At 43.6% G+C, this 20,000-nt stretch overlaps 5 protein-coding genes across 5 annotated transcripts in view; all 5 read left to right on the top strand.

Moving 5' to 3' along the window:
- Positions 1–11,899: 11,899 nt before the first annotated feature.
- LOC138350813 (variable charge X-linked protein 3B-like) lies at positions 11,900–12,205 on the top strand. The gene has a single exon (XM_069302250.1). The coding sequence runs from the start codon at positions 11,900–11,902 to the stop codon at positions 12,203–12,205; it is 306 nt and encodes a 101-aa protein (XP_069158351.1).
- A 237-nt stretch (positions 12,206–12,442) lies between these two features.
- Positions 12,443–12,922, top strand: LOC138350814 (gigasin-1-like). Its single transcript, XM_069302251.1, has one exon. It carries the CDS (start codon positions 12,443–12,445, stop codon positions 12,920–12,922), a length of 480 nt encoding a protein of 159 aa, XP_069158352.1.
- A 394-nt stretch (positions 12,923–13,316) lies between these two features.
- LOC138350815 (gigasin-1-like) lies at positions 13,317–13,832 on the top strand. Its single transcript, XM_069302252.1, has one exon. It carries the CDS (start codon positions 13,317–13,319, stop codon positions 13,830–13,832), a length of 516 nt encoding a protein of 171 aa, XP_069158353.1.
- A 237-nt stretch (positions 13,833–14,069) lies between these two features.
- On the top strand, positions 14,070–14,549 carry LOC138350816 (gigasin-1-like). Its single transcript, XM_069302253.1, has one exon. It carries the CDS (start codon positions 14,070–14,072, stop codon positions 14,547–14,549), a length of 480 nt encoding a protein of 159 aa, XP_069158354.1.
- Position 14,550: 1 nt separating this feature from the next.
- LOC138350817 (autotransporter adhesin BpaC-like) overlaps positions 14,551–20,000 on the top strand; it is a 10,392-nt gene continuing 4,942 nt past the window's right edge. Inside the window, exons 1-2 of the mRNA XM_069302254.1 lie at positions 14,551–14,828; positions 17,448–18,442. Coding sequence (XP_069158355.1) covers positions 14,551–14,828; positions 17,448–18,442 — 1,273 coding nt within the window. The remainder of the gene's footprint in view (positions 14,829–17,447; positions 18,443–20,000) is intronic.

Raw genomic sequence — 20,000 nt, forward strand, 5'->3', positions numbered from 1 at the left:
GTTTATATTTCCCAATAATCTTTGGCAGGTGGAGTCCGGATTTCTTGGCGTTCACAGTTTCGATCAATTTGTTGACCTTTGCTTTTAATTCGGCTGTAGATAAGAGCTTCGTTGGACGTAGAATCACTGTTTACGAACATACCTGTGGATGAAACAATCGGGATCATAGCGGACAGAGTGTAGCGTGATCCGGCCTGTACTCCTCTTGACATACCAGAAAACATTCAAAGGAAACTACTCCAAGCTTGTACTAAAGAGGCACCCTTCTTGAGCCCGGATGGGCACATGTATAAGCAGGGTAGATGGGGTCGCCATGGGTTCTCCCCTAGGTGTCCTGTTTGCGAACATCTACATGGGTACCATCGAACAAAAGGTCTTAGTCGACATGAACTTGAAACCGGCCATATACTGCAGGTATGTTGACGACATTTTTACACAGGTACCTGATGTCAGACATCTGCAGGAGCTGAAGGAGGCATTTGAGCGGAATTCTGTGTTGCATTTCACTTGCGAGATGGAGAAGGATGGGAAGCTGCCCTTTCTAGATGTAACAGTCATGGAAAGGAGCAGAGGTTTCCACACTGCATTCTACACTAAGGAAACAAACATAGGAATGTGCCTCAATGCCAACAGTGACTGCCCAGACAGGTACAAGAGGAGTGTTGTCAACGCTTATGTCGACCGTGCTCTCAGCCACAGCTCAGGATGGAAGCAAGTCGATAAAGAACTCTGTAGGGTAAGGCAGGTCCTAGTCAACAACGGCTTCTCCAATGGTTTCGTTGAAGACATCATAAGAAGGAAGGTGAAACGCCATGCAACCTCTGAAGAGACAACTAACACAACACCTGTACCCCCTGTTAGACTATTTTACAGGAACTTCTAGAAAAGAACTAGAAAAGGCTATGTAATATTGGCCAATGAACATAAGAACAGGAGGAGACTGCAGAAGGCCTAATGACCAACACTTGCAAGCTCCCAGATCGAATATTCCCAAGTCACTATGTAAACATGCTGTTACTGCTCTGAGTTATAGTATGTTATTTGCAATTTTTAATTTACCCTCTGCTATTAAGATTTCTTGATCTTTGATTCGTCTTTAAGAAACAAAAAATAATTCTTTCAACAAAACTGAAACTTGGTTATAGGTAATGTTTTTGGCTCAATCTCGACTTCTCAAGCAAATAAATATAAGATAAGCTCTTTCTAAATCTACATGAGTTAAACACAGAATACTCCATTTCTATCACAGATTGACAAGTTCAGCATTCCTGCTATTTTAGACACGGTGGAATATATCTCTAAAATGAAGGATCTCCAAGATTCATTCGCTTACATCAAGCTCAGAAAAAAATCCTCTCGGTGATATAATCAAGACCTTCAACAGCAGCTTGAAGAAGTTTTTATATTAATGATCTTCAAATCAATTTACTACCTCATCTCCTCCTTTGCCACATCTTTATGCTTGATCAAGACACATCAGCTAACTTATCCCATGATACATAATATCACTATGTAATCCAAAACTTGCAATGTTTACCAAAATCAGGTCCCGACTGTTAGGTATTATTTATTGTTCGCATTTGACTAATTCAATGGATTTTGTTAACAAATCAAACAATGTTTCAATAAAACGTGATGTTAAATTAACGTTTGATGAATGATGTTTGCAAAAATTTCTGCTGAAGGTATTATTGGTGACGTTGCTCACGAATTAATGAAGCAAGTATTACCAGTGTTTACTGATATTATTGTCAATCGTATAAACCTTTGTATAAGACCATGTTAAATTCTTTAAATAATGAGCATTATCTACATGTTTTTGGAATGGCAATGAACATTTCAATATCTCTATTGTATTCAAATCTGTTCATGGATTTTGTTTTTAAATTGATTTATAAAATTAACCCTGTAATCATATCATAGTTTAGGTTTGACGATAATTTATTTTTATAAATCAAATGTAAGTTCAGATAAATTATTAGCAAAACTTAATGATCATGTCACCGCTACAAAATAAACTATGGAGTCTGAAATTGCTAATGTCTGCCATTTTTGGATATTCTGTTTCATAGGGAATATTTTTCATTTAAGTATTTTGAAACAACCAATAAATAATTTGTATTATGTTAATTATTTCTCTTGACAGATGTAGTGTAAAGCAATAAATTTTCTTCCTCTGTGTATCTAAGAGCTCTTCGGACTATTAGCCCAGAAAACATGGATGAAGACTTTGGAAATATTGATTGTATTGTCTCAAGCTTTGCTATTCAGAAAACGTTTTGAAGTTTCCATAGCAAAGCTCGAAGTATATATTATAACAAAACATTTTACCAAGAAAATTCAGCAAAATTTGTTTAATGCTTATTATATTTTTCTGGGTTTGAAAGTATTGTGAAGGCCTTGAAACTCTTTGATCTAGATGTGTTTTTAATAATGAAAAATACTACTGTAAATTTATTAGTTAGAAAGTGCCCTCATAATGATAATTGGGTCATTTACAAACATTCTGTAAGAACAGTAATGCACTCTATATAGGTTAATTATCCAAAGATAAGAAATTTCGAATTTTACAGCATAAATATTCCGTAAGAGGTGGCAAAATATCTAATGCTTTTGTTATTTTATTGTCAGAAAATTCTTACCAATTTGATTGGGCGATGCTTTTCTTCAGTAAAAATGTTTTTAAATAATTTTTAATACACACATTATTGAATCTATTTTAATATAAATTACAAAGTCTTAAAACATGTATATATGTAGTGATTTGTATAATTTGGATTGATTTGAATTGATCATTGAAAATGTGATCTTAGTAAGTTGATTAACAGACAGCTCTCCCATTTGAGATTTGGCTTCTGGGAACTCACATTTAATACTAACAAGTCCTTCTACAGGTTTTTCCTGTTCCAATGTTTATTTCCCAATATTACAAAATATTATATTTCCACCTCACATGTTACCTTTTTCCTGCCTATACTCTATATCCAAGTATTACATTTAATTGCTTATGTTTGGAAGATTTGTTGATTAACACGAAAGTGCTGGAGTAATTTCTTGTTTTTCTTTTCACTGGAAACTACTTCAACTGTCTGGCTACACCAGGCGAGGGTAGCCGATGGGTCTTAACCCCACTCGGGGAGCTCTGCGCTTTCCCCATCACATGTTGTTACGGTCACTATGGGTCTCAACCGGGTTCTTTGCTGGAGGAACCAAAGTACTAGTATCCGACCCCAAGTCGGTAGTGGCTTTCAAGGAGTGAGCTTGGTAATGCAAGTAAAACACAAGGGGCGAGTTGAAAGGAATACGACACTTCATCAATTATCAATATATTCACATATTATCACTTTCCCATCACCTTAAATAGAATCATAAACGAAGTATTACTATACTGATATACACACATGTGTCGCTCTCATAAGACACTAAGCGCTCCTCGATGCTCATGCAATGCAGCCTTGTCAACTTCCGTGTTTCCTCAACACACAGTACCGTCCTCAACCAGTACTGGGAAACACCAACGAGTCTACCCTAGCCACGGGCCAGCCTGTCTACAGTCTCACTAGGTGCTCCTTGTGAACGCCCACAATCACTCTCCAGCCTGGTGCTGGCAGAGAACATCAGCCTCGCGCTGCTGGGCCTCTACACGAACAAATACAAGGGTAGCGAACCCCTGGCAGGAGCTTCTTGCAACTAGCTAGTTACACTCCTCCGTAGCACCTCACTGTCGGTCGTCTCTTCCTCTAGCCAGTCCCGGGATACACCAAATTCTGTCACTGCCACTTCACAGGCAGACAGCAGATACTACTCGGTTCCTCTTCGGTGGCTGCTCACTGCTCACGTAAAGCAGAGTGGAGAAGAGAGATAATAGGCTGCCCTGGGTAGACTGACTGTCCTCGTACCCCAGCAGCCCTACGTCGACTCTGTGGATAAAGACACGTCATCAGTACACTGGCCAGTACTGGGGACACTAGGACATAACACTTACGGACTCTGACATTAACATACAACTCCTCATGCAATTCACACTCCCTCCAACACTCCCTCCCAATGCACACTCCTCCCACACTCCCTCCCTCCCACAACTCCTCCCAGGCTCGTCCTGGAACTGAGAGGAATGAGATACGAGGAAAGGCTAAAGGAGCTGAACCTCACATCCCTGGAAAACAGAAGAGTAAGGGGAGACATGATAACCACCTACAAAATTCTCAGCAGAATTGACAGGGTGGACAAAGACAAACTCTTCAGCACGGTGGGATAAGAACAAAGGGACACAGATGGAAACTTAGTACCCAGATGAGTCACAGAGACGTTGGAAAGAATTGTTTCAGTGTCAGAGTAGTTAATAAATGGAATGCACTAGGAAGTGATGTGGTGGAGGCTGACTCCATACACAGTTTCCAGTGTAGATATGATAGAGCCCAGTAGGCTCAGGAAACTGTACACCAGTTGATTGACAGTTGAGAGGCGGGACCAAAGAGCCAAAGCTCAACCCAATTACTCAATTACTGTACTCAATTAGGTGAGTACAATAGATGGCGTTGATTTCTAGACGCCACCTCACCAGATGTCAGCTACAGCGACTCTTCGAGCTGACCAAGGCAGGAATCTAGAGTCTCTGACAGGTATCCTACTGCCACCACCTAATGGCGTCGTCCGTTATGTGGGGGTTTAGGGAGCAGACTTACAGATGGCGTTGACGTCGCTGCTCCATGCTCCAACGATGGAGTCGGGTTCGTAACACATGTGAAGACTGGATTTGGCAGATTGCTCAGAGGAGCCATTAATTGATCAACGAGCAGAAAGGCAATTTCTTGCTAAGCTTAGTGGAGCAAGATGAGCATGGCAAGACATGTAAAACGTCCATGTCATCCACTGTATCCAGTTTCCTGACCAGTCGTCTTGACTAGCCTGTTCCTAGTGAAAGTTGTGTTATGTACAGTTTTCATATGGTTTCTGACCTGCCATCTATAAGCTGGTGCCCCTTGAAACCATATGCAAAGTGCACATAATATATTACCCACTACTTGGAACATGCTAGTAGAAAATACAACATTCCTGACATCCACCACTGACCAGAGAAGACTGCAAATACTTGGAAGCTATACTCATAAAATAAAAAAGACCCACCCTAAATATACAGAGTAACGACTTCGATACCTTGCCGACGCTCAGACCCAGACCTAACCTTGTCTACACTCAGACCCAGACCTCACCTTGTCTACACTCAGACCCAGACCTCACCTTGTCTACACTCAGACCCAGACCTCACCTTGTCTACACTCAGACCCAGACCTCACCTTGTCTACACTCAGACCCAGACCTCACAATACATCACCGGATAATGATATCTCTACAGAGTTTTCAAGTGTTTGAGTGGTATCCATCCCCATTATTCCTTGCTAAGTCACTGGGGATTATCATTCTGCATCAAAGGACGCCAGAGGACCTCACACATCCAATCAGTTGTATATAAGATTAAGATAGACTGAGTATAAACACATAGTGTGGATTTTGGGGTGAGAGCAGAGTGAGTAGTTCCTGTAAGGACGAACATCGAGTTACCTCACGTCAAGTTGAGACATGATGGGAAGAATGTTCTGCAGTATTGTCCTTGTCATGCACAATCACCAATCATTTAGGAGCCCATTGTTAGGAAAATCTATTTAAAAGATTTAAATAAACTAATGTTTGAACTTTCATTCCCCTTGTTTGTTAATTGTTCCAGTTAGGGCGGGAATGGTTTTACCGTCACTTGACCTATTGCCAAAGAGTCTTTAATTGTCAGATATCCCTCCCTAAATTAGTCGATGTTTGTACTTGAGTAGAGAACATTGCTCCAGGTATACCCTCTGCATAGTGACCACTAGATGGTTTTAAGATTATATGACTGAAGGCCCAAGACAGTTTGATCATTTATACAGTCGTGACGACACCTTTCAGCTGTAACTAACATTAATTTTACCTCGTTTCTCTCTCCACGTTCCCAATTCCCGACTGTCCAAGTGGTTGGACACCATCCCCCCCCACCCCGTCCCATCCCAAATCCTTATCCTGATCCCTCCCCAGTGCTATATAGTCGTAATAGCTTGGCGCTTTTCCCTGGTAATTCCTTCCTTCCTTCTCCCCCGTTCCCTGACCCAGAAAACTGAGGATAAATTTAAAAAGTAAACAAAGTGACTCTCTCTCTCTTTCTCTCTCTCTCTCTCTCTCTCTCTCTCTCTCTCTCTCTCTCTCTCTCTCTCTCTCTCTCTCTCTCTCTCTCTCTCTCTCTCTCTCTCTCTCTCTCTCTCTCTCTCTCTCTCTCTCTCTCTCTCTCTCTCTCTCTGTCTCTCTGTCTCTCTCTCTCTCTCTCTCTCTCTCTCTCTCTCTCTCTCTCTCTCTCTCTCTCTCTCTCTCTCTCTCTCTCTCTCTCTCTCTCTCTCTCTCTCTCTCTCTGTCTCTCTGTCTCTCTCTCTCTCTCTCTCTCTCTCTCTCTCTCTCTCTCTCTCTCTCTCTCTCTCTCTCTCTCTCTCTCTCTCTCTCTCTCTCTCTCTCTCTCTCTCTCTGTCTCTCTCTCTCTCTCTCTCTCTCTCTCTCTCTCTCTCTCTCTCTCTCTCTCTCTCTCTCTCTCTCTCTCTCTCTCTCTCTCTCTCTCTCTCTCTCTCTCTGTCTCTCTCTCTCTCTCTCTCTCTCTCTCTCTCTCTCTCTCTCTCTCTCTCTCTCTCTCTCTCTCTCTCTCTCTCTCTCTCTCTCTCTCTCTCTCTCTCTCTCTCTCTCTCTCTGTCTCTTTCTCTCTCTCTCTCTCTCTCTCTCTCTCTCTCTCTCTCTCTCTCTCTCTCTCTCTCTCTCTCTCTCTCTCTCTCTCTCTCTCTCTCTCTCTCTCTCTCTCTCTCTCTCTCTCTTAGTCATAATAGTGGCTTTACATCCAGTCATTGAAGAAACAACAGAATTGCAGAACATCAGCAGCAGCAGAAAAACGGCAGCTGTAGAACAACAGCTGCTCAAGAACAACAGCAGCTACAGAATAACAGCAGCTGTAGAACAACAGCAGCTACACAACAACAGCAGCTACACAACAACAGCAGCTACACAACATCAGCAGCTACAGAACATCAGCAGCTACACAACATCAGCAGCTACAGAACATCAGCAGCTACACAACAACAGCAGCTACACAACAACAGCAGCTACACAACAACAGCAGCTACACAACAACAGCAGCTACACAACAACAGCAGCTACACAACAACAGCAGCTACACAACAACAGCAGCTACACAACAACAGCAGCTACACAACAACAGCAGCTACACAACAACAGCAGCTACACAACATCAGCAACTACACAACAACAGCAGCTACAGAACAACAGCAGCTACACAACAACAGCAGCTACACAACAACAGCAGCTACACAACAACAGCAGCTACACAACATCAGCAACTACACAACAACAGCAGCTACACAACAACAGCAGCTACACAACAACAGCAGCTACACAACAACAGCAGCTACACAACATCAGCAGCTACAGAACATCAGCAGCTACAGAACAACAGCAGGCGCACAAGAACAGAAGCTAAGCAGCTTAAGAAGAGGGAGAGATGTTGTAATATGCGATCTGACACAGCTTGAGAAGTGAGGATGCGGGTACAAGAATGAGATGAGTCGCCCACACAGCTCAAGGCTTGCTCCTTCACTCAGCTGATGAGGCCAGTCGTTCAGAAAATTGGATCACGTTTTATTTCGCAGTTCTCAAGGAACCTGAAATTTTTCATGTGTTAAGTATTATCAATTTATCATGAAGGCAAAGGCGTCAGCGGCAGTGGAATTCGTGGCAAAAGTTTTGTGTGTTTGAGAGAGAGAGAGAGAGAGAGAGAGAGAGAGAGAGAGAGAGAGAGAGAGAGAGAGAGAGAGAGAGAGAGAGAGAGAGAGAGAGAGAGAGAGAGAGAGAGAGACAGAGAGAGAGAGAGAGAGAGAGAGAGAGAGATAGAGAGAGAGAGAGAGAGAGAGAGAGAGAGAGAGAGAGAGAGAGAGAGAGAGAGAGAGAGAGAGAGAGAGAGAGAGAGATAGAGATAGAGAGAGAGAGAGAGAGAGAGAGAGAGAGAGAGAGAGAGAGAGAGAGAGAGAGAGAGTGAGAGAGAGAGAGAGAGAGAGAGAGAGAGAGAGAGAGAGAGAGAGAGAGAGAGAGAGAGAGAGAGAGAGAGAGAGAGAGAGAGAGAGAGAGAGAGAGAGAGAGAGAGAGAGAGAGAGAGAGAGAGAGAGAGAGAGAGAGAGAGAGAGAGAGAGAGAGAGAGAGAGAGAGAGAGAGAGAGAGAGAGAGAGAGAGAGAGAGAGAGACTGGAGCGTCTCTCTAATGCTCTTCACAAAGTAATAACGTTTGCCTCCTTTTCAGAGATTTAATAAAACGCCGAGATGGCTTTAGAGTCGAGAGTCCCTGAATAGTTGCTTCAATATTAGCGAGGAGTATTACATTTACAAGATGAAAGGAGAGGCCAATTAGATCAAGCGAGAGAGGTGATGGGGGTCTGAGGGGGGGGGGAGGGGGTAGAGAGGAACACTTCTCGTATACGTTGAGTATATGGTGTATGTATATTTTTTCCGCGTATGTATATATGTATTTTGTTTTTCGTTTTCTGAGTTGTGTAGTGTAAGTGCATGTTTATTCCGTATGTCTCCTGTATTTCATCACTTCTACTTGATTCCATCTTTATCATATTACTAGCTGTATTCGGCCATGCGTTGCTGTTGCGCAGCAACGCATGTGCGTTGTTAAGCCACAGCAACCTTCCCCTGTCCCCTCGTCCTCCCCACCATTCCTCACTCTCCCGTCCCCTCGTCCTCACTCTCCCGTCCCCTTGTCCTCCCAACGATTCCCCACTCCCCTGTCTACCCCCTCTATTTCCCCCTCCTCCATCCCTTTGTCCTCCTCACCATCACCAGTGTCCACCCCATTCCACTGTCCCCTCGTCCTCCCTACCATCTCCCACTTCTCCATCCCCTCGTCTTTCCTATCATTAACCGCTCCCCCATCTTCTCGTCCTCTCCACCATCCCGCACTCCCCAGTCCTCTTGTCCTCCCCACCAATCTCCATTCCCCTGTCCCCTCGTACCCACCATCCCCCTCTACCCCGTCCCCTCGTCTTCCCCACCATTGCCCCTTGCCCTGTCTCCTAGTCCTCCCCAACATTCCCCACTCCCTCGTATGATGCATTCCCAAATGATCTGATGTTCCCATCAGAACATTTGGGAACATCAAATGATCTGATGTTCCCATCAGAACATTGGGAACATCAAATTATCTGATGTTCCCATCACTGAAATAAAAGAAAAACAGCTAACAAAAACGAAATGAAAAAAATAAAAATTAAAAAAATAAAATATACTCAAGAAATGAACAGTATGGTAAACAACACAGATCAAATCAATGCAATGTCACAAAAAATAATTAAATGAAAATGAAAATATATCGAAATCTAAGAAAATTCAATTTATCAATGCAATCGGAAACACTGAAAAGGAATCATAACATATTTAGTATATTGTGTGTTGCTATTGCATGCAACAGATGGCGCTGTTTTTTAAATGTTTTTACCTGTCACAGGTGTGGCATCTATATAGTAGGCAAATAAGAAAGCGCGTATTCGAATGGAACGTTGTGTCAAAATTTCAAAGCAATTAGTGAAAAACTTTCGAAGATTACAGCGTGTGTTGCTCTTGCGTCCAACAGATGGCACTGTTTAAAAAAAAATGCATGTTTATTTCCCGTCACAGGTTAGGCATGCATATAGTATGTATATAAAAACACGCGCCTATTTGAATGCAACGTTGTGTCAAAATTTTAAATGAATCGATAAAGAGGTTTCGAAGATTTCCTTCACTTAAAAACACAGTTTAAAAAAAACATGTTTTTTCCCATCACAGACGTGACATCTATATAGTATGCATATGAAAACCCGCTCGGATGTGAATGGAACGTTGTGTGAAAATTTCAAAGCAATCCGTGAAGAACTTTCGGAGATTAGCGATTTTGAACAAACGAACATTTCCATTTTTATTTATATAGACTAGCTGTACCCGGCCACGCGTTGCTGTGGCTCAGCAACGCATGTGCGTTGCTGAGCCACATCAACCTTTCCCTTGTCCCTCAGTCCTCCACACGATTCCCCCCCCTCCCTCGTCCCCTCATCCTCTCCACCATCCCCCCACTCCTTTGTCCCCTTGTCCTTCCAACCGATCTCCATTCCCCTGTGTCCTCGTCCCCACCATCCCCCACTCCTGTCTAATAGTCCTCACTACCATTCCTCACTCCCTCATTGGATGCATTCCCAAATAATCTGATGTTCACATCAGAAAATTGGGAACATCAAATGATCTGATGTTCCAATCACTGAAAAATAAGAAGAACAGTTAAAATAACGAAATAAAAAAAATTAAAAAAATAAAAAATAAACCATACTCACGAAATGAACGGTAAACATGGTAAACAGTTTAGTTCAATTCCAAGGCAACGTCACACAAAATAATTAAATGAAAATGAAAATAAATCAAAATTAATGAAAATTCAATTTATCAATCCAATCGGAAACATTGAAATGGGATCATAACATATTTAATATTGTGTGTGTTGCTCTTACGTGCAACAGATGGCACTGTTTTTAAGAAAAAAAACATGTTTTCTCCTGTAACAGGTGAAGCATGTATATAGTAGGTATATAAAAACATGCTCCTATTCGAAAGCAACGTTGTGTCAAAATTTCAAAGCAATAGGTAAAGAGGCTTCGAAGATTTCCCTCACATAAATAACACATGAAAAATACAGTTAAAGAAAAATAACTAGTTTTCCCCCGTCATAGACGTGACATCTATATAGTATGCATATGAAAACCCGCTCGGATGCGAATTGAACGTTGTGTGAAAATTTCAAAGCAATCGGTGAAGACCTTTCGGAGGTCAGGTATTTGAACAAACGAACATTTCCATTTTTATTTATAGAGATTATACGTCCTCTTACCTAGTGTGTCGCATTTTTTACGCAATCGAGCAATCCATTAATTTGCATATTAATTAAAACTTAAACAACGTGATATTGTCGTTTTCTATGCACTCACCTTGATTCGTCAGTGAAAGGTTTCATGGATGCGAACACTCAGAGTTAGGCAAAACAGTTGCATTGTTTACGGAGTGGCAGCTTTCGTTAATAATGTGGTTATAATAGCATCGAGACCTCGAGGTCAGAGGAGGACCTCGACCCCAAACCAACATTGGAGAAGGGGACAAGTGTTTGAATAAAGGGGAGTCTTAGACCAGGGAGAAAATTAATAAACCAGAGAGAGAGAGAGAGAGAGAGAGAGAGAGAGAGAGAGAGAGAGAGAGAGAGAGAGAGAGAGAGAGAGAGAGAGAGAGAGAGAGAGAGAGAGAGAGAGAGAGAGAGAGAGAGAGAGAGAGAGAGAGAGAGAGAGAGAGAGAGAGAGAGAGAGAGAGAGAGAGGGAGGGAAAGGATGAAGTAATGAGTAAGGGAGAAAGTGGAAGAGATAGGGATATTGGATAGAGATACGGGACAGGAATGGGGAACTGAAGAAAATATTGCAGGAGAGTAACAGATGAGAAGAGTGACATGAACGAGTATGACAGACGGGAGAGTGACATGAACGAGTATGACAGAAGAGAGAGAGTGACATGAACGAGTATGCCAGACGGAAGAGTGACATGAACGAGTATGACAGACGGGAGAGTGACATGAACGAATATGACAGAAGGGAGAGTGACATGAACGAGTATGATAGACGGGAGAGTGACATGAACGAATATGACAGAAGGGAGAGTGACATGAACGAGTATGATAGACGGGAGAGTGACATGAACGAATATGACAGAAGGGAGAGTGACATGAACGAGTATGACAGAAGAGAGAGAGTGACATGAACGAGTATGCCAGACGGAAGAGTGCCATGAACGAGTATGACAGACGGGAGAGTGACATGAACGAATATGACAGAAGGGAGAGTGACATGAACGAGTATGATAGACGGGAGAGTGACATGAACGAGTATGATAGACGGGAGAGTGACATGAACGAGTATGATAGACGGGAGAGTGACATGAACGAGTATGATAGACGGGAGAGTGATATGAACGAGTATGATAGACGGGAGAGTGACATGAACGAATATGACAGTGGGGAGAGTGACATGAACGAGTATGACAGAAGAGAGAGAGTGACATGAACGAGTATGATAGACGGGAGAGTGACATGAACGAGTATGATAGACGGGAGAGTGACATGAACGAGTATGATAGACGGGAGAGTGACATGAACGTGTATGATAGACGGGAGAGTGACATGAACGAGTATGATAGACGGGAGAGTGACATGAACGAGTATGATAGACGGGAGAGTGACATGAACGAGTATGACAGACGGGAGAGTGACATGAACGAGTATGACAGATGAGAAGAGTGACATGAACGAGTATGACAGACGGGAGAGTGACATGAACGAGTATGACAGACGGGAGAGTGACATGAACGAGTATGACAGACGGGAGAGTGACATGAACGAGTATGCCAGACGGGAGAGTGACATGAACGAGTATGACAGACGGGAGAGTGACATGAACGAGTATACAAGATGGGAGAGTGACATGAACGAATATGACAGACGGGAGAGTGACATGAACGAGTATGCCAGACGGGAGAGTGACATGAACGAGTATGACAGACGGGAGAGTGACATGAACGAGTATGACAGACGGGAGAGTGACATGAACGAGTATGATAGACGGGAGAGTGACATGAACGAATATGACAGAAGGGAGAGTGACATGAACGAGTATGATAGACGGGAGAGTGACATGAACGAGTATGATAGACGGGAGAGTGACATGAACGAGTATGACAGACGGGAGAGTGACATGAACGAGTATGACAGACAGGGAGAGTGACATGAACGAGTATGACAGACGGGAGAGTGACATGAACGAGTATGATAGACGGGAGAGTGATATGAACGAGTATGATAGACGGGAGAGTGACATGAACGAATATGACAGTGGGGAGAGTGACATGAACGAGTATGACAGAAGAGAGAGAGTGACATGAACGAGTATGATAGACGGGAGAGTGACATGAACGAGTATGATAGACGGGAGAGTGACATGAACGAGTATGATAGACGGGAGAGTGACATGAACGAGTATGATAGACGGGAGAGTGACATGAACGAGTATGATAGACGGGAGAGTGACATGAACGAGTATGATAGACGGGAGAGTGACATGAACGAGTATGACAGACGGGAGAGTGACATGAACGAGTATGACAGATGAGAAGAGTGACATGAACGAGTATGACAGACGGGAGAGTGACATGAACGAGTATGACAGACGGGAGAGTGACATGAACGAGTATGACAGACGGGAGAGTGACATGAACGAGTATGACAGACGGGAGAGTGACATGAACGAGTATGCCAGACGGGAGAGTGACATGAACGAGTATGACAGACGGGAGAGTGACATGAACGAGTATGCCAGATGGGAGAGTGACATGAACGAATATGACAGACGGGAGAGTGACATGAACGAGTATGCCAGACGGGAGAGTGACATGAACGAGTATGACAGACGGGAGAGTGACATGAACGAGTATGACAGACGGGAGAGTGACATGAACGAGTATGATAGACGGGAGAGTGACATGAACGAATATGACAGAAGGGAGAGTGACATGAACGAGTATGATAGACGGGAGAGTGACATGAACGAGTATGATAGACGGGAGAGTGACATGAACGAATATGACAGTGGGGAGAGTGACATGAACGAGTATGACAGAAGAGAGAGAGTGACATGAACGAGTATGATAGACGGGAGAGTGACATGAACGAGTATGATAGACGGGAGAGTGACATGAACGAGTATAATAGACGGGAGAGTGACATGAACGAGTATGATAGACGGGAGAGTGACATGAACGAGTATGATAGACGGGAGAGTGACATGAACGAGTATGATAGACGGGAGAGTGACATGAACGAGTATGACAGACGGGAGAGTGACATGAACGAGTATGACAGATGAGAAGAGTGACATGAACGAGTATGACAGACGGGAGAGTGACATGAACGAGTATGACAGACGGGAGAGTGACATGAACGAGTATGACAGACGGGAGAGTGACATGAACGAGTATGCCAGACGGGAGAGTGACATGAACGAGTATGACAGACGGGAGAGTGACATGAACGAGTATGCCAGATGGGAGAGTGACATGAACGAATATGACAGACGGGAGAGTGACATGAACGAGTATGCCAGACGGGAGAGTGACATGAACGAGTATGACAGACGGGAGAGTGACATGAACGAGTATGACAGACGGGAGAGTGACATGAACGAGTATGATAGACGGGAGAGTGACATGAACGAATATGACAGAAGGGAGAGTGACATGAACGAGTATGATAGACGGGAGAGTGACATGAACGAGTATGATAGACGGGAGAGTGACATGAACGAGTATGACAGACGGGAGAGTGACATGAACGAGTATGACAGACAGGGAGAGTGACATGAACGAGTATGACAGACGGGAGAGAGACATGAACGAGTATGACAGACGGGAGAGTGACATGAACGAGTATGACAGACGGGAGAGTGACATGAACGAGTATGACAGACGGGAGAGTGACATGAACGAGTATGACAGACGGGAGAGTGACATGAACGAGTATGACAGACGGGAGAGTGACATGAACGAGTATGAGAGACGGGAGAGTGACATGAACGAGTATGACAGACGGGAGAGTAACATGAACGAATATGACAGAAGGGAGAGTGACATGAACGAGTATGGTAGACGGGAGAGTGACATGAACGAGGAGTGTGGTTCATGATGAAATGAGCCGTGTCTTAAGGCTCTTTTCTTTGCGACGAGGACAGTAATGAAGGAGTCATATAGAAGACTGGTAGATTAAGGCTGGTAGACTTATAACATGACTAGTAGAATGTTATGGCAGGAAGAATATCATGACTGGTAGATTACTATGTCTAGTAGATTATTATTGCTGGTAAGTTATTATTCATGTTAAATTATTCTTCATTATACATTATTACTCATAATTGTGTATGTGTATGAACGGGAAGGTGCAACGAACGGTTGTGGGAATGTGTAAAGTTATAGAGAACGAAATGGAAAGATGAGGAGTTGAACCAAAGTCATGGAGCAGAGCTTGGGCCTCTGGTTGACGTCTTGGAGAAAGTTGAAGATCCGGAGCGGAGAGGAAGTTTGAGGAGAATGATACCGGTAATCTAACATCATATGTGGGATTGTTTGATTGTTTCTACCGGTGGTTCGATGTATCTATGTAGGAATTTTGGTGGATGTAAATAGGAGCTGTCTCCTATTTGCATTTAGGTTGCATACAGGATACTTGATTCTTATGTTATCTTCATATTCATTTCAATTATTTTTAAGAACAACAATAAGCTAAAGTCAGCTTCTGAGATGTTAAACACATATTACTAAGAAGCTTTCAATTTGCACGGTGAAAAAAATCAATAGGATGTTGCAAGTTAGGACAATTAACAGACTTGAAACAATTTGTCACATTTTATGGCATGAATGATCAAGGAAGGTTTGCATTGTGGGACTTTATGAACAATATTGCAATTCTCGTATGATACAGTAACTTTCTTAAACAGTCATCTGCCAGAAGCAACGTGTTATGTGGTCCTAGTGATATTTTCCCAAGAGAAACGATTGTCTTGAATTTACTCAAGAGATTCATGAATACATTACAAGCATTTGCAATGAAGTATGGTGTGGTAGTGTTGACGAGGACGGAGCACGCTTGACTGGCGCGTCTGACAAACGAGGCAGTTGAGGCTGATAAGAGGCAGTAGAGGATAATAAGAGGCAATATAGAATGATAAGAGGCAAGGAGATGTGAAGATAGAGGACCACAACGAGCTTGTTCATTAAGGGAGAGGCCGGCTGGCGCCATAACAGATGGGGTTGGTGGAGAGGAAAAAATATATAGGAGCGATAAACTCAAGGATAATACAAGAGGAGGATAACGCATGGGATTGGGAAGAGGAAGATGGGGGGAGAGAGACAGAGAGGGAGAGGGGAGAGAGAGAGAGAGAGAGAGGGAGAGGGGAGAGAGAGAGAGAGAGAGAGAGAGAGAGGTGGAGCAGACGTGTCACTGGTGAGTGATGGAGTGGTTTGGTGGAGACTAGATAGGTGAAGCAGCTGTGATAGGCGCTGCAGATAAGGAACAATTTAATGGGGGTGTTCCATGTATGCTGGAACTGATGGAATATAACATATTTGCATGAATAAAGCAGCAACCAATTTTAGGCTTTACCAACGGTGGGTTTAAAACGGGACTACATAATTCTAATATTTAAAACTTATGCTTATATATAAACGTATTTAAAAATAAAATCTTATTTTATATATTTAAATATTTAAAACTAAGTTAAAACTAAAACTTAAAGTTTATCTCTAGAGGTGTTTTTCTGTTTTTTTTTCTCTAAATGTCTCTTAATCTGCTTTTGTCATTCTTGTTCTCCATGATCAGAAGTAAGTTCCCTTCAATGACCAAAACACACATCAGTAAATGGAGAGACTACGACGTTTTGGTCCGTGTCGGACCATTATCAAGTCACCGGACTTGATAACCGTCCAGGACGGTCGAAACGTCGTCGTTTCCACATCTTGAGTGGTGTGTTCATCGTATCTTCAGCCACGTTATTGTGACTCATCGTCTGCACAGAGATCATATTGTCTTGACTTCAACATATTAAAAGTGACCCTGATGCCTCTATATTTCCCCAACGCCTTTTTAAGGCAAGAAAAACATATTTTCTCTTCGTCCGGCTCTCTTAATGACGATACAGCCTCTGCTACACCAGGTAGCAACACTGGTACACCAAGTAGCAACACTGGTACACCAAGTAGCAACACTGGTACACCAAGTAGCAACACTGGAACACCAAGTAGCAACACTGGTACACCAAGTAGCAACACTGGTACACCAAGTAGCAACACTGGAACACCAAGTAGCAACACTGGTACACCAAGTAGCAACACTGGTACACCAAGTAGCAACACTGGTACACCAAGTAGCAACACTGGTACACCAAGTAGCAACACTGGTACACCAAGTAGCAACACTGGAACACCAAGTAGCAACACTGGTACACCAAGTAGCAACACTGGTACACCAAGTAGCAACACTGGAACACCAAGTAGCAACACTGGTACACCAAGTAGCAACACTGGTACACCAAGTAGCAACACTGGTGCACCAAGTAGCAACACTGGTATACGAAGTAGCAACACTGGTACACCAAGTAGCAACACTGGAACACCAAGTAGCAACACTGGTACACCAAGTAGCAACACTGGTACACCAAGTAGCAACACTGGTACACCAAGTAGCAACACTGGTACACCAAGTAGCAACACTGGAACACCAAGTAGCAACACTGGTACACCAAGTAGCAACAGTGGTACACCAAGTAGCAACACTGGTACACCAAGTAGCACCACTGGTACACCAAGTAGCAGCACTGGTACACCAAGTAGCAACACTGGTACACCAAGTAGCAACACTGGAACACCAAGTAGCAACAGTGGTACACCAAGTAGCAACACTGGTACACCAAGTAGCACCACTGGTACACCAAGTAGCAGCACTGGTACACCAAGTAGCAACACTGGTATACCAAGTAGCAACAGTGGAACACCAAGTAGCAACACTGGTACACCAAGTAGCAACACTGGAACACCAAGTAGCAACACTGGAACACCAAGTAGCAACACTGGTACACCAAGTAGCAACACTGGAACACCAAGTAGCAACACTGGTACACCTAATAGCAACAATGGTACACCAAGTAGCAACACTGGTACACCTAATAGCAACAATGGTACACCACGTAGCAACACTGGTACACCAAGTAGCAACAGTGGAACACCAAGTAGCAACACTGGTACACCAAGTAGCAACATTGGTGCACCAAGTAGCAACACTGGAAAACCAAGTAGCAACACTGGAACACCAAGTAGCAACACTGGAAAACCAAGTAGCAACACTGGTACACCTAATAGCAACAATGGTACACCACGTAGCAACACTGGTACACCTAATAGCAACAATGGTACACCACGTAGCAACACTGGTACACCAAGTAGCAACATTGGTGCACCAAGTAGCAACACTGGAAAACCAAGTAGCAACACTGGAACACCAAGTAGCAACACTGGAAAACCAAGTAGCAACACTGGTACACCTAATAGCAACAATGGTACACCAAGTAGCAACACTGGTACACCTAATAGCAACAATGGTACACCACGTAGCAACACTGGTACACCAAGTAGCAACAGTGGAACACCAAGTAGCAACACTGGAACACCAAGTAGCAACACTGGTGCACCAAGTAGCAACACTGGTACACCAAGTAGCAACAGTGGAACACCAAGTAGCAACACTGGTACACCAAGTAGCAACACTGGTACACCAAGTAGCAACACTGGTACACCAAGTAGCAACACTGGTACACCAAGTAGCAACACTGGTACACCAAGTAGCAACACTGGTACACCAAGTAGCAACACTGGTACACCAAGTAGCAACACTGGTACACCAAGTAGCAACAGTGGAACACCAAGTAGCAACACTGGTACACCAAGTAGCAACATTGGTGCACCAAGTAGCAACACTGGTACACCAAGTAGCAACACTGGAACACCAAGTAGCAACACTGGTGCACCAAGTAGCAACACTGGAACACCAAGTAGCAACACTGGAACACCAAGTAGCAGCACTGGTACACCAAGTAGCAACAGTGGAACACCAAGTAGCAACTCTGGAACACCAAGTAGCAGCACTGGTACACCAAGTAGCAACACTGGTACACCAAGTAGCAGCACTGGTACACCAAGTAGCAACACTGGTACACCAAGTAGCAACACTGGAACACCAAGTAGCAACACTGGTACACCAAGTAGCAACACTGGTACACCAAGTAGCAACATTGGTGCACCAAGTAGCAACAGTGGAACACCAAGTAGCAACAGTGGTACACCAAGTAGCAACACTGGTACACCAAGTAGCAACACTGGTACACCAAGTAGCAACATTGGTGCACCAAGTAGCAACAGTGGAACACCAAGTAGCAACAGTGGTACACCAAGTAGCAACACTGGAACACCAAGTAGCAACACTGGTATACCAAGTAGCAACACTGGTACACCAAGTAGCAACACTGGAACACCAAGTAGCAGCACTGGTATACCAAGTAGCAACAGTGGAACACCAAGTAGCAACACTGGTACACCAAGTAGCAACATTGGTGCACCAAGTAGCAACACTGGTACACCAAGTAGCAACACTGGTACACCAAGTAGCAACACTGGTACACCAAGTAGCAACACTGGTACACCTAGTAGCAACACTGGTGCACCAAGTAGCAACACTGGTACACCAAGTAGCAACAGTGGAACACCAAGTAGCAACACTGGTACACCAAGTAGCAGCACTGGTACACCAAGTAGCAACACTGGTACACCAAGTAGCAACACTGGTACACCAAGTAGCAACACTGGTACACCAAGTAGCAACACTGGTACACCAAGTAGCAACAGTGGAACACCAAGTAGCAACACTGGTGCACCAAGTAGCAACACTGGAACACCAAGTAGCAACACTGGTACACCAAGTAGCAACAGTGGAACACCAAGTAGCAACACTGGTACACCAAGTAGCAACACTGGAACACCAAGTAGCAACACTGGTACACCAAGTAGCAACACTGGAACACCAAGTAGCAACACTGGAACACCAAGTAGCAACACTGGTGCACCAAGTAGCAACACTGGAACACCAAGTAGCAACACTGGTGCACCAAGTAGCAACACTGGTACACCAAGTAGCAACACTGGAACACCAAGTAGCAACACTGGAACACCAAGTAGCAACACTGGAACACCAAGTAGCAACACTGGAAC

This window comes from Procambarus clarkii, chromosome 47 (assembly GCF_040958095.1).
Source record: "Procambarus clarkii isolate CNS0578487 chromosome 47, FALCON_Pclarkii_2.0, whole genome shotgun sequence".
Taxonomy (NCBI): Eukaryota; Metazoa; Arthropoda; class Malacostraca; order Decapoda; family Cambaridae; genus Procambarus; species Procambarus clarkii.